Raw genomic sequence first — 13,814 nt, 5'->3', positions numbered from 1 at the left:
ATTTACAGTTTCAAGCTCTCTATGGTATTGTAATGTCGATGTTTTATTGGTAGCCTCCACTCACTAACTCAAGTAGTCTATCGTTTTTGGGTATTGTAACAGTGTTTCTTGCTTCGGACGTTCCGACCACAAGATAAGATTGTGCCCATTGATCTACACTATTCTAGTATGTATGTCCCATTACAGGACTTTTTACACCGAGCCCTACTGGGAAGGCCATTGCTGCGTATTATCCCCATTCTGTGGAGGATACTGCTGGCCTCCATGTTCCGCATTCGGTGGTTGTTGCTGTTGCTGCTGCTGGAACGCCCCGGGGAACCCACCAGCGAAACTTCCAGCAAACCTCGGGTTGATATGGGGCTGCACAAAGGGCATCATACCCATCGCAGCTTGCTGCTGGAAGACGTCAAATCCGAATCCACGCTGCATCATCGGGTTGGGCTGAGGATACCCTCCTCCACCAGCAGTCCAAGCGGGGTTCATACCACCATGCTGTTGCGGTCCCATACCCGGATTGAAAGGGTACATATTCGGTGCGGTAAATTGCTGCGGCTGCTGAGGCATAGTCAACCCAGAATGGGGATCATATGGTTCCGACATGGCATGCCCCATATTCTGCTCCCATGACTGTTGCTGTTGTGGGTTGTTGAAGGATGGTGTCCTTCCATGCCCACCTCGGCCGTGCCCGCGTCCAGATTGACCTCTCCCTCTTCCCCTACCTCGACCTCGGATAGGTCGAAGGTCGTCGTTGGCGTGGCTCCAAGGCTGGGATTGCGACGTCGCGCCTTCAGCATCGTATGGGTTGGCATACGGGTCGTCGTAAGCTGCTGGACGAGGGCGAGATGGGCCAGCTTCCGAGTAGTTGAGGTCGTAAGGACCATGCTCAGAGAAAGCATTTCCATCGACCAATTGATGGTCTCGCATATGAGATGGATTCGGCGTCCCTTCTCTCGAGCCTGGAACCATCGACCTTGAACGTGATTCCGCACGCCTAAATACACGTCCATAAGTAATCCCTACGGCTCAGGATGAAATGAAGACTCACTTGCGCTTCAACCGACTTCGATACGCAGCTTCGGCTTCATCATCCGAAAACTCAAGCTCGTCGTCCGCCGGTTCTTCGTCGTACACATTACTCGCGTCACTTCCCTTGAAAGCTTTAATCTTCTCCACGAAGACAAAGTTGGTCTTGTCAGGAACGGCGAAGACCTCCCTATCCACCTTCACCCGCTCCGGATTTAGTGGGTACTTGCTGTTGAACTTGACTTGATAGAGGGGTTGAGATGTAGGTCCGAACGTTTCGTATATCTATCTGAAACGGGGGATCTTGGTTCAGAAAGGTGTTCGCCTACAGGGAGGGGAGGAACCACGCACATAACCCATAACCTTCCTATCGTCAAAAACGAGCAACGTCTCAGAGTCAAGCGCTGTCTGAGCACCTTTGTTCAGTTGCTCAGAGGGCAGACCGCGTACAATTGCAATCTGGTTGACAATGCTCATCACCACCCCGACCTTTTCCAACCTCTCATCCGGCCCTACTTCGTCGATCTCGGGAACCGTAACATCCGCATCGACAATTTCGTTTTTGGTATGAAAGTAGGAGCCAGTCGCTGTACTTGGGACGGGGTCTTCGTCGTCTAGATCCTCCAGAGGTTCTTTAGAGTCTTTCCCGACTTCTTTTCCGTCCGATTCAGACTCTGAATCGGAACTGGACTCGGAGGAGGAGTCTGATGGTTCTGACCTAGTCCAGTTAGCAAAAGCCATCTGAAGAGTGATAAAACGGGCCTACGCGGACTCTTTGGCACTGGCAGGTTCAGAATCATCCCCCACAGCCACTAATCCTTTCGCAACTTCTTCCTCGCTCTGATTGCCATCCTCAGCCTCTGACGAAGACGCCCCCGAACTCGAGATATCATCATCTGAATCCGAATCCCTGCTCGAAGACTCTTCCTCCTTCCGTGGTTCGACTACAGCAGGTTTTTCAACAGGTCCAACAATCTCTTGAATCAAAAGAAGGTCTTGAGGGATAGTTTGCGGGACTTTGAATTCGGCCATGGTCGACGAGCGTCAAAAAGCAGAGAGGACAAGAAAAAACCCAGTGTCGCCATCAAATTGAAATTGATGCCGAGCGTGTGACGTAGAGAGCGCAAAAAAGTTCGCGACTGTCCCGGTGTCTCGCGCGTCTCTTTTCGCATTGGACGATGTTGCGAACTCTCCGACCCACGCTGCCCTCGCGGTGCCTGCGCCTCTACTCGACTGCACCGGAGAAACCTTCCTTGAAGCTCGTCGCTGAGCTCAGGAAGCGCACCGAAGTCTCCATCGTCAAAGCCCGAGAAGCACTCAGCGCGTCGAACAACGACATCGAAGCAGCTCTCCAATGGCTGGCAAAAGACCTCGAAACCACCGGCGCCAAAAAGGCCGCTAAAGTAGGAGGCAGAACCACCAACGAAGGCCTCGTCAGTGTCTCCATCCTCTCCAACTTCACCGCTTCCGGGCTACAGCGTGGAATTCGGGCAGCCATGATTGAGCTCAACTGCGAGACGGATTTCGTCGGGAGGAACGAGCTGTTCGGGAGGTTGGCGGGCGATATCGCCCATACGGCTGCTGTGGTTGCAGAGCCAGGTGCATCGGTCTTCCAGAACCTTTCGCTAGAGTTCTTGCAAGAGGCCCCGCTCGTGTCGCGGTCAGACCCGACTTCAGCCCCTTCGGGAACGGTTGCAACCACGATTCGCGACACCATTGCCAAGGTCGGAGAAAACATCACCCTCAGGAGAGCACTCGTCGTCGCCGCAGAGCCACCAGCCGCAGACGCAGCTCAGGCACTTCGACTCGGCCAATACGTTCACGGCACTATTCACCAACCAACGGAAGGACGAATCGGAACCCTGGCACTGTTGGGTCTGAAATATCCCTCACCAAAGGGTTTCACCCAAGAAACCACTGAAAAATTGGCATCCCTCGAACGAGCACTTGCTCGCCAGATCGTCGGATTCCCCACTCAGTCCATAAAGGGCAGCGAAGAGACGGCCCTCTACAGCCAGCCTTTCATGATGCTTCCAGGAGAGCTCAACAGTCGACCAGTTGGTGAAGCTCTGCAGGCTTGGTCTGTCCAGCAGGGAATTGTAGGCAGTGAAGGTGACGCTGGTGCGGTCGAAGTTTTGGAGTTTGCTAAATGGTCTGTTGGAGAACCACTAGAATCATAGATAGTCCCTAGACGGAAAAACCCCCACTCTATCGGTATTTAGCAGTACACCAGGATATAATACAACATTTTCTAATTTCTGTACGGAACAGTTAATCTGTCTTCTTTACCTCATCCACTCTGCCGAGATGGGGAAGACCATATCGGAAAAAGACTTGATAATTCTCCGGACGGTCCTTCGTGCAAAGGGTCCTGAAAAGGGTGTCAGTGTAGAAGACGCTGGGGCCGGCTAAACTTACACATCTGCAGGGGAAAGGGTTAGCCTCGTCAAAAGAGCAAGCGATGGAACCACGTACATTGAATCCCACTAAACATGTAGTAGGTACCGGCACCCTGCCCAAGATGTCAATATGAGGCAGTAGAAATGATGTCGCTGTACCAACCGTCAATATGTGCCACCAGGAATGACCTAGATAGCAATCTAAGCTCAGCAAGGTGATATGAAGAGGTCATAAGGACAACTGGCCTTCGAGAGCAAAGGCCTGAGGCCACCCAAGTCGTAGCTTCCATTGAGTGAGGCGATGGCAAAAGCCGTTGTCGAGATTCCATAGTAAGAAACCTGTGGCGAAGAGGACAGCTCCGATGGTAAACAGCGTGCCAATGGTTTCCTTTTTCTTTGCAGGGATTCGCGGGGCGTCGTCCGAGTAGCGCAAGATGTAGGTGATTCGAATGGCGGTGGATACGACCATCGTCCCAAAGACAAACTGATGATAGATAGGGTTTCGATACACGATGCTGAAGCGGGTGCCGTGTTAGTCCGAGAACGCCGGGTATGGACAAGACAGGCGACCTACTAGCTCCAGGTAAACAGGACGTCGAGCAGCAAGGCTGCCGCAAGCAAAAACCTGGTTCTGGACGACTTCAGACCAAAGCCAGGCTTGCTATCAAAGAGCATCCACAAAGACATCGAGCCGACATAGATCATTGGGAGTTCATCTGCAAGCTGAGCATGGTATTGAAGGGTCGCATGAAAGAAAAAGCTGCCGATCCCAACGAGGGCTACACCCTGAAGCACACACGCGGAAGGTTGGTACAAATGCACGAGGCGTCGCCAGGACAAAAACGGAGCACACCAGATAACCCAGGCCGTATCGCAGGGGGAGTTGTTGGGCTATGGCCTGCTGGTAGCCGACCAGGGCAATCGCGACGGTGAAGAGGTTCGAGATAGTGTTAGCCATTTCGGCGATGTAGGGCGAAAACTGGTGGTTGACCTGGACACACCGCCGTCAATGAAGACCTCGACGTCGCAAGTTTTCAAAGCGAGATGACATACTTCGCACCAGTCCAAGGTCGCCGTTACTGGGCCCCAGATGCCTTGCTTTTGAAGGTATGGGGCTGCCGAGGTGAGGTTGAGCAACATTGTGTGGGGACAACGACGACGTTGAGGGTCGAAATGTTTACTATGGGCGGCAGCGAATGGTGGGCGAAAAAGAAGAAGGCTCAGGCATATGCCTCGAGTAGGCGACGACTAAAAGAGAATTATGTCAGTGAGCCCTTTCTAATCCGTATGACGCGGGCAAACTAAGCGCGGATCAACGATGACAACATGACCTGCGGTAAAAAGCATCTGATTGTCGTTTTAGTGGCCCCGAAGGGAAAAAATAGACCACCGGCCAAAAGAAGTCCCCACCGTGGTTCGAACACGGGACCTCGCGATAACAGTCATTTAGTTGCAATCGCACGCTATACCACTTAGCTATGGAGACGTTATATTCTTTTCATCAGATAGCAATTCGTTCCCGCGTTATGACTCGGCCGGTGACTGATGTTTTCGCTGACGGCACTTCGGGTTGACCCAAAGCAACGATGCGCAAGGCCAGCTGTCTGCTCCGTCCTGCACGAGCAGCGTCCAGACGCCGTTATTCGACGCACCAACCGTCGTCCAATGTCCAGATAACGACGCTTCCCAACAAACTGCGTGTCGCGACGGACACGACGCCTGGCCATTTCTCCTCGGTCGGCCTCTACATCGACGCAGGCGCTCGCTATGAGACGCCAGACACCACCGGGGCCAGTTATTTCTTGGACAGAATGGCATTCAAAGTGCGTGTTTCTGCTGTATGTACCGCACAGACCACTCACAGCAAATACAGAGTACCAAGAACAGGTCCGACGAGGACATGGCAGCTGCAATCTCTTCGCTTGGCAGTCAGATAATGGCCTCGTCGTCGAGAGAAACTATGATGTACCAGTCCTCCCACTTCCACAAAGGAACGCCGCTGGCTCTCGAGCTGATAGCAGACACTATTCAAAACCCTGCTTTCGCACCCGAAGAGATCCTCGCTCAGCAAGACGCAACGGCCTACGAAATCCGCGAATTCACAGCCAAGCCAGAGTTGATCCTCCCAGAAATCCTCCACAACGTCGCTTATGGTAAAGGAGGATTGGGCAACCCTCTTTTATGCCCAGAGGAGCACATTTCAGCGATGAATGAGGTCCTTTTGCGCGATACGATGCGGAAATGGTACACGCCAGACAGAATGGTCATCGCAGGTGCTGGTATGCGTCACGAAGAACTCGTCGAACTCGCCGACAAGTATTTCTCGGGTCTCAAAGCACCAACACAGCCCTCAGCACCACGAACAAGTTCCCAGCCTTCACAAAGCGTCCCACCGCATCTACTCTCACCAAGCGGGTCGTCCATAGGCAAAACTCTTACCCGTGCTGCTTCTTACCTCTTCCCCAACCCCGCTCTCCCGAGTATACCTTCGTTATCACCGAAGAGCCCGACATCGACATACACCGGAGGACACAGGTTCATCCACGACCCCAACGCAGAATTCAACCACGTCTACATCGCATACGAGGGTGTCGGCATTCACGATGACGACATTTACACACTTGCGACGCTGCAAGTCCTGCTCGGTGGCGGTGGAAGCTTCTCCGCTGGTGGTCCAGGGAAGGGAATGTACTCGCGGCTCTACTCTCACATCCTGAACCACTACCCTCAAGTTGACCATTGCGCTTCGTTCCACCACATCTACATCGATTCGTCGTTGTTTGGGTTGTTCGCTTCGTTCGTTCCAGCTGCGAATGGTCAACAGGGAGGAAACACCTCAAGTCAGATTCTTCCTCACCTGATCAACCAGTTGAGTCTGCTTGTGTACACCGCTGTACCCAAGCAGGAACTTCAACGGGCGAAGAATCAGCTCAAGTCGAGTCTGATGATGGCGTTGGAGAGTAGAGTCGTGGAGGTGGAGGACTTGGGTCGCCAGGTATGTTGTTGCTATTTCTCCTCTGACACCAATAGTAACCCGTCCGCAGATCCTTGTACACGGACGAAAGGTCCCTGTCACTGAAATGACAGCCAAAATCGACCAGGTCGACCAAGACGCCGTTAAGCGCGTCGCGACGCGACTCTTTGGTATCAACTCGGGTAATAAGCCCACTGTCGTTTGCATGGGACACGACGACGTCTCCAACCCAGCGGAGGTCTTCAGACATTACGGCTTGTCTGCATAGATTATCTAGAGTTTCGTGTGGTCTTTGATGACGGGACCGGTTGTACCGTCCGCGAGCTGTCTTTGATATCCGTATCCCATCTTTGCTAGTACATATAGCTAATAATGCGTTCTAATTCCGTCATTACTCGAGGATTGAACACGAGCGATCTATAGTGGCAATAAGGACCCCAGATGTCGGAGCCAGAATTTCGAAGGCCATGTGATGGGGAGGAAAGAGACTGATTGGTCTTGGATCTGCCTCGTGTAGAACGAACTGGCTTGCCTCCTGCCCGTTCGCCCCAACAAGGACCTGGGGCTCACAGGATATCGCGGACGCCAAAGAGTCTTCAACAGACTTGTAGACAGGCGATCAATCATCAGGTAACCGAAAACCAATATTCATTAGGACCGGACTAACAAGACATTGTGATCAAAGCCAGGTAGTCGACTGCCTCCAAATCCTCGTGGCTTCATTGAGGCCCTGACTTCCTCCGGCAGTCTTAAACCCATCTGCCATAGCTCTCAGCGCCTTTTCTTCTCTTCCCTCACACACCACTACCATTCCCCAAAAATGTTCAAGTGGAAGTCCTCAGACAGGCCCTCGACTCCCAAACTCTCTAGTGTCGAGCTGCCACTGAGTCCTCAACTCCGTACGCATGTGCCTTTCGACTACGAATACCCTCAGAAACCGACAAAGTCATCTACGTCCTTTTTCAACCGTTTCCGATCCTCAGACCGGTCGCGCAGCAACGCACGACCCTCCTCCGACGCTGTTCATTCCAGACAGCGGAGCCAATCCATGTCCAGGAAACCCGATGATGACGAAGGTACGTTCCGTTAACGCTATAGCTTTTGATAAGGATGCCCGAGTATTGAGACGCCGGACGCGCACGCGCGCCAGTCATTTACAAGCCACCCCGCACCATAACACGCTCGAGTTCCATCATGGCAAAGACGACAGTAACTCTCGGTGCGTGTATCCGCTGAATCGCTTCGATATCGCTCTGATCATCGTCTGGAATCAGTCCCATCTAAGGCGAGTCTGGAGATTGAACAGGAGAAGAGGGAGGCCCGGCAGCGATTGGAGGAGTTGGAACGGGCGTCGCAGGCACAAGCGAAGCCCGAACCCCGTAAGTGGCCTCTATGGGAGCTTGTTTGGCGTCGAGCTAGAAGAGCGTCTCTTCTGTCTATCGCAGGTCCGCTGAAATCCTGTTTGAAAGGCGCTTCTCCACCCAAATCGCGTCTGCCAACGCCCTCGTCGCAGGACTTTGGTGAGTCTTCTCGCTCCTTGATTGTCTCATTCCGCTTTAGCTGATTGTTGGTGCGATGGTCAGCCTCTTCGTACAAGGATGGATCTTACCTCAAGCGACACGAGTCGGCAGCTGCCGCTTATTACTCTGGTGGGTAGAGATGTGATTGAGAGTTTGCCTGATGGCACTCACCATGTCCATCGCAGACACGGAACAGTACCGTTCTCACCATCAGAAGCCATCTGCACGACGAAGCCATACGTATCCTATGCAACAGCAGCCCATGCCTCCCTATCCATCCGACCCACGCTATCACCAACTTCAGCCCGAACACCTTCGTCGCGCCCGGAACCACAGCTTCTCGACTACCCCGCCCATCAACAAGGCCAACTACGTCAAGGCTTGCTTCAAGGAAGTGCCTATGAAAGACGAATCCATCGCGCTAAGCTGGCCCCTCGTCGACTTTGAGATGCGCAACCACAAGCCATACCCTGCTCTCTTCTTCGACGCCGCCTTCGATCCTCGGCTAGTGGGATATGAAGTCAAGGTGATGCGGTATGGAGAGACGAGGTTGTCGCCCATGTCGAGGGATGAGGAGACGCAATTGGTATCCCCTCACGCCTTTATGACTGATATGATCATCATCAACCAAACGCTCGCTCAGTGGCCAATCTACGTGCGGAACCCTCACGGTATAAGGTGCATCGATGTCTTCCGGGCGATCTATGACACCTACGCGATTCCTCTGTCGCAATCGGAGATTGTAGCATGGGGGCCGGAATACATCGATCGCTGCCAGAGGGCGTTTGACCAGCGATGCGAGGATGGCCCCCAACTACCTCCGGTGACCAAGATGAAGGGAATTTGTAGAGTCGACTTGCTGAGAGGCGAGAGGATCTTCAAGGGGCTAACTCCGTACACTGGCCCCAAGATCCCGGGCATCTCACCAACTTGTTGCTGGACCTTGCACTTTGAACGGATGACGAAGCCCAGGTCGAATCGGTGAATTGTCCAAATCGTTCCGTTCTCTGGCCATCTTCCACTCTATTCCATCCCTTTCCCCTTCGCATGTTTGCATTGCGTTTTATCGCACTTTACGACCTTTTCACGACATTCTTGCTGGATCAAATTTCGACAGTTGCACTGGTCAACACACCTTATTTTGGGTTATTCTGCATCTTCACCTTTAGGCATTCGTCTCTTTTTTCTTCCATCGCAGCACGCATACACACACTTTCCCGCTACAATCAGACTTCTGTTCACCCCATTTCACGATATCACCTTTCCTTCCTTATTTGACGCACGGCATTCTCTCTGGACTCTGTACATCCATCTTCTTCTCTTTCATGTTTTGTTCTATTTCGTTTATGTCTATCCGCATTGCATCGTGTCCATCTGCATCGTTTATTCCCCTGTTTGTTGTACGATACTATATGCCCTATTCCTTTACGACTCGCTATGACCCCTGCATTTTATTATCATCGTCCTTTGCTTTCGTTATCACTACATACATATAACCCCCACTTTTTATACCAAGCCACGAATTACGACTACTAGTATTACAACCCCATTTCTTTATCACGAAATCATTACCTTTCTTTGCTATGACCGTTCATTACCTCTACCTTGTCACCTCGCTTTCCCCATGTTACGCGAGTGGTCAAGGGGCCCGCTTCCTTTTCCTTCTCCCCACCCCTTCCATTCTTCGTTCTCCTCGTGTCTTCATTTACCGTGTTAAACGGTAATGACAGACCCGTGTTTCGTTTCTAGGTTTCCAGTTCCGAGCCATCAACTCCTACCCACCCCTATGATCACAACCATACACTGCACACTCTCCACGTATCACATCGATAACCCAGGTCCATTTTCGTCCTCAACAGTGTCAACACCCCGCCTCGCAGCATACTGGATTCGCATCACAACTCACCCACTATCGGGGATGGCTAACATCATCACACCAAACATGTTACTTCTAAGCCATTTTTAACCTCTCTTCCTCGTGCATGACCAGATCCATGCCTGGTACCTGTAACTCCCTCACTCTGCCTCTATCATCAGGATCGAATAGTGTTAATAGTACATAGCTATAGCGTACAATTAGAGTGAAAAGTTGTTGCTGCATTTACTTCCGTTGGATTCTTCCGAGTGCACACACGTTGCGTCCACGAGTCGAAAACAGAATGTGGCCCACGTCAATCAATGTCGCATCCTAAGCCACTGGCTCCCCTTTCTAGCAGTCATGTAAATCTCTGCACCAGGCTCGTTCTTCATCCAAGCACTCGGTTGTGCAGGGTACAAGTTCGAGACCTTCAGCAACGGAGAGGTGAAAGTTAGCTCAGGTTAAAGCATTGCATTGCCATAGAACCTACCATGTATCGTTGGCCGACTTCGAAAGATCCGGGTTTACCACCTTCCGACAATGCCAGAGAAGTAACATCCCAAACGGTAAGCTGCGCTACCCGGTGTGACTGTTTCCTCCCCTCGCGAGCGTCTTTCACTACCAGAACCCTGAAGTTTCGGACGTTCCGTGGTGGGCACAGAGCCTGCAGAAGAAAAGTTCAGCAATCGTCTAAAGCCATTGCAAACTAAAACGTACAGCCAACTCCTTCTCCACTTCGGAGTTCATGCGGTCATGTTCACTCTCGAGGTTATGTCGGATGGTCTTGGACAGCCAATGCGCCTCTGCAGGGGTAAGCCGGCTGATGGTTTGCAAAGCTGTCCGATGATCTTCGAGGTCGTCATAGCACGAGTCGACGGAATCCGGAGGACCTGGTGAATCCCGACACGGTTCAGTTATCTTGTGGTAAGACGGACAAGGACGAAACGCACCATCGTCTTCCTTTGGGCGATACGAGTGTGCTTTATCTTCCAGCCTCTGGACATAGTCCATATACCGTTCGTTCCTCCTCTCATATTCATACCTGAGTTTAGACGCTTCCTTCTCCCGACGTTTCTGTAGGATGCGATCAGCCTCAATTCCATATGGGCAATGCAGTTCGGAAGGGGATCCTACCATCCATTGATCCGCGATCTTGTTCTCGTCGGCCTCGGAACGAGGTCCTTCTCGGATTGTTTGACCATCCTTCTCCACGAATTCGAGGTAGGCAACGGGATGGACCTGGTGGATATAAATGAGCGACAGGGGGAGTGGTCACCGAAGCACACACATACTTTCAGTATCTCAACGTCAACACAAGAGATGAATCCACCGTCGGGGGATAAGGCGCGTAGCGTTGAGATGTATCGGTCGCGCTGGAAGCCTAGCTTCGCATGCCAAGGTGCCAGATGCGTTGAATTGCCGGAGAGAGCAAGCTTTACCGAGTCATAAGCCTCTAGAATCTCCATAGGATCTTTCTTCTCGGAGAGTAGCTAATAATGCGAGATCGTCAGCCCACCCAAGGGAGTAAGGAGAATGAGATATACCCTAGCTCCAACAACAGCGATCTTTCTTCCAACTCGTAGTGTGCCCTTTTGTATGGCTCTGACCATGGGCGGGTCTATTTGCGCTCGAAGTCTATACCACCCATCGGTAACTTCAAGTTCAGGGAAGCTTCCCTTCTCCCCCTCTATCCAGTTGATACCAGACACGCATAGAACGATTGGGTTCCCAGCGGGCGAATCCGTTGCCACAATCCGTCTCAACGCCGGCCTCTGACCCCCATTTAGTTCTTTTTCGTACCTAAAGGGGATGAGACGGATATATATACGAAGAAAGTGCAGACATACCGATAGGTCAATTGACGCATAACTTCCGCCCAACACCACCGTTTACGCGCAGGATCTTGCTCAGTCACAGGATCAAAGGCTGCCATACCTGCCAACTTCCAGAGGATCATCGACCAATGATTGTCGACCCAAGGTTTGGAAGCAAGAGAGCATCCTTTGGTGAGAAGCTCCTTGTATGCAGCATCTGCGTTTAAACGGGGAAGGCCAGAGGTAGGGGAAGGCACTCCGTCGGGGGAATAGAAGCCGTAATGGAGAGCAGTCACAGGCGTTATTTGACTGAGCTCAGTGGTGTTACTGGAAGCAAGATTAGCAATGCATAGATGAAGCGACAGTGGCATAACGTACAGTCCCATCGATTCCAACTCCTCGAGGCTGTATTCTTGAGGCTGGAGGCCACAAGCATCCAAGGTTTGCTTAGAGGGACAAGGGTCCTTCACAGGTAGTGGCCTGGGAGGCTGGCGCATGGGAGTCACTGGTTGCTTGGATGTAGCTAATGGACTGGCGGGAACCTTGAATGTCGATGGGGGATATCGCCGACTCGATAACGGCGTAGTGGGGGCCATCTGAGAATTGTTCAGCATGTTCTGTTTCAACAACTGCTGAACAGGATTTAATTGAACGTCTTTTTTGAAAGGTGTCTTGAATGTCGATTTAGACGTTCTTGAGAGACCTATCGACCTGGGGGATGGGGCGGGGGATGCGAGTTTGGAAGACACGAGGGGCGTTGAGGTTGATGGGCCAGGCGTAGTAAACGATAGGCGATTATGAGATCTAAGTGGTGTGGATAGGTTGGTGAACGTAGGTGGTCTGAACGGTGACTGAGAAGGTCCTGGAGTCGACGATGGTGCCTTTCCCACATTTTTAAAAGTTGGTACGCGGAATGGTTTTGACTGAGAAGAAAACCCGAGCGGTCGTGACTGAGTCGTTGGAGTGGGAGTGTATGCGACCTGTGAAGGAACGGGCGCAGGTGTTGGAGGGAGTGGATCAGCGAGTTTGGGTTTGGAAGTAAGAGCAGCTGCTGTGGCAAACGACGGAGGCGGCGGAGGTTCGGTCGTTTCCTCCACCGGTGTATCGAGGTCGATCCAATCTTCTTCCCAGCGCTTCATCTTTAGTTGAGCCTTGAGCAACGCCTCTTTTGAAGGCATCAACGTCCCTTCGTTTTCCTTGTTAGAAGCCTTCTGAAAACCAGGTAATGCAGTCTTATCCAAGGATTTGGCAGTTTGGAACAACGGTAGGTTTTCTGTAGTCGCAGGTTCCAGGACGCTACTATGAGAAGCTTTATGAAAGGACGACATCTCCATCTGCATCGTTTTTGCTGATTGAAATAAGGGGAGTTCCTCCACCATCGTCGAGTCGAAAAAGCTGTCATAGAGCTTCTCCTTTTCGGCCAGTTCAGCGGAATCATCGTCGTTGTCGTTGAATGGATTATCGTTGTCCTCGTCAACCTTCACGGCCGATGCTTTGGTGAAGAATGGACTTCCGAGATCGTAAGAAGGACCTGACTTGTTGACCAGGGTGTCATCTGCAGTTGGTTGAGACGAGCTGGCCTGGGACAATCTGGCCTCTATTAAATCGAAAGCTTCAAGGTGTTCCACGGAAAGATCCCCAACTTGGTCATCGTATGTGGGCGATGACAATCGCTGGCGTTTTCGAGTCGGCGACGACGACGGCGAGCGATCTAACGGGGTTGTCAGTGGCAAGATGAAGAGGCAGGGATGCGGACTGACCGTAGCGCAGCATGATTGGAGAGCGCAAGTGGTACTCACTCGCGGTCAACAATACGCGCGCGTGGAACACGTGACCGAGAAGAACTGCACCTTTCCTCATTGACATTCTCTGGGAGATCTCGCCGAATACACATCTCTCCAGTCCCAGGAATGCGGTCTTGACGATGTCAGTGCTGTCGTGGAGCTGCTGGGCCACGCTTGTGTAAAATTGGTAGCATTTCGCAACGTGTCTGTGCAATAAATTACAATTCGCAATAGAGCCCGCTGCTAATTAGCGCCTGTGAACCCATCTTCTGGTTCTGATATACTTTTCAGAAATATAAGGAGAGACTCGGCAGCGTGCTGTAGGCGGAGAGTGCAAAGGCACAGGGGTTAATAATCCCAATCGAGAGTTAGCGGACTCAGTTTTCCTTTTCGGCAACTTCTGACTTCACCACCACCTGTGACCAAGCTTTTCTCCAATATA

At 51.8% G+C, this 13,814-nt stretch overlaps 6 protein-coding genes and 1 non-coding gene across 7 annotated transcripts; 3 read left to right on the top strand and 4 right to left on the bottom strand.

The window, feature by feature from the left end:
- Positions 1 to 204: 204 nt before the first annotated feature.
- Positions 205 to 2,055, bottom strand: CC1G_06572 (hypothetical protein; the record flags this gene model as incomplete). Its single annotated transcript, XM_001829183.1, has 4 exons — positions 205 to 991; positions 1,046 to 1,308; positions 1,375 to 1,741; positions 1,790 to 2,055. The coding sequence occupies 4 exons, from the start codon at positions 2,053 to 2,055 to the stop codon at positions 205 to 207; spliced, it is 1,683 nt and encodes a 560-aa protein (XP_001829235.1).
- A 146-nt stretch (positions 2,056 to 2,201) lies between these two features.
- Positions 2,202 to 3,203, top strand: CC1G_06571 (elongation factor ts; the record flags this gene model as incomplete). The annotated part of the gene is made up of 1 exon (XM_001829182.1): positions 2,202 to 3,203. One exon carries the CDS (start codon positions 2,202 to 2,204, stop codon positions 3,201 to 3,203), a length of 1,002 nt encoding a protein of 333 aa, XP_001829234.1.
- Positions 3,204 to 3,294: 91 nt separating this feature from the next.
- CC1G_06570 (phytoceramidase) lies at positions 3,295 to 4,562 on the bottom strand (the record flags this gene model as incomplete). Its single annotated transcript, XM_001829181.2, has 5 exons — positions 3,295 to 3,394; positions 3,662 to 3,937; positions 3,997 to 4,208; positions 4,276 to 4,413; positions 4,476 to 4,562. The coding sequence occupies 5 exons, from the start codon at positions 4,560 to 4,562 to the stop codon at positions 3,295 to 3,297; spliced, it is 813 nt and encodes a 270-aa protein (XP_001829233.2).
- A 261-nt stretch (positions 4,563 to 4,823) lies between these two features.
- Positions 4,824 to 4,908, bottom strand: CC1G_20010. The gene has a single exon. It is a non-coding gene; the product is annotated as a tRNA-Cys (tRNA).
- A 100-nt stretch (positions 4,909 to 5,008) lies between these two features.
- Positions 5,009 to 6,664, top strand: CC1G_06569 (mitochondrial processing peptidase; the record flags this gene model as incomplete). Its single annotated transcript, XM_001829180.1, has 3 exons — positions 5,009 to 5,245; positions 5,296 to 6,417; positions 6,467 to 6,664. 3 exons carry the CDS (start codon positions 5,009 to 5,011, stop codon positions 6,662 to 6,664), a joined length of 1,557 nt encoding a protein of 518 aa, XP_001829232.1.
- A 780-nt stretch (positions 6,665 to 7,444) lies between these two features.
- Positions 7,445 to 8,901, top strand: CC1G_06568 (hypothetical protein; the record flags this gene model as incomplete). Its single annotated transcript, XM_001829179.2, has 6 exons — positions 7,445 to 7,472; positions 7,547 to 7,615; positions 7,671 to 7,775; positions 7,866 to 7,916; positions 7,980 to 8,045; positions 8,102 to 8,901. 6 exons carry the CDS (start codon positions 7,445 to 7,447, stop codon positions 8,899 to 8,901), a joined length of 1,119 nt encoding a protein of 372 aa, XP_001829231.2.
- Positions 8,902 to 10,091: 1,190 nt separating this feature from the next.
- CC1G_06567 (hypothetical protein) lies at positions 10,092 to 13,361 on the bottom strand (the record flags this gene model as incomplete). Its single annotated transcript, XM_001829178.2, has 10 exons — positions 10,092 to 10,202; positions 10,265 to 10,438; positions 10,492 to 10,664; positions 10,725 to 10,848; positions 10,909 to 11,013; positions 11,067 to 11,264; positions 11,319 to 11,574; positions 11,622 to 11,915; positions 11,967 to 13,299; positions 13,349 to 13,361. The coding sequence occupies 10 exons, from the start codon at positions 13,359 to 13,361 to the stop codon at positions 10,092 to 10,094; spliced, it is 2,781 nt and encodes a 926-aa protein (XP_001829230.2).
- Positions 13,362 to 13,814: the final 453 nt, after the last annotated feature.

The sequence above is a fragment of the Coprinopsis cinerea genome (assembly GCF_000182895.1).
Source record: "Coprinopsis cinerea okayama7#130 chromosome 1 map unlocalized cont3.1, whole genome shotgun sequence".
NCBI classification, from domain to species: Eukaryota; Fungi; Basidiomycota; class Agaricomycetes; order Agaricales; family Psathyrellaceae; genus Coprinopsis; species Coprinopsis cinerea.
The sequence above is the reverse complement of the archived record's forward strand: the minus strand, read 5'-3'. Positions and strand labels throughout refer to the sequence as shown.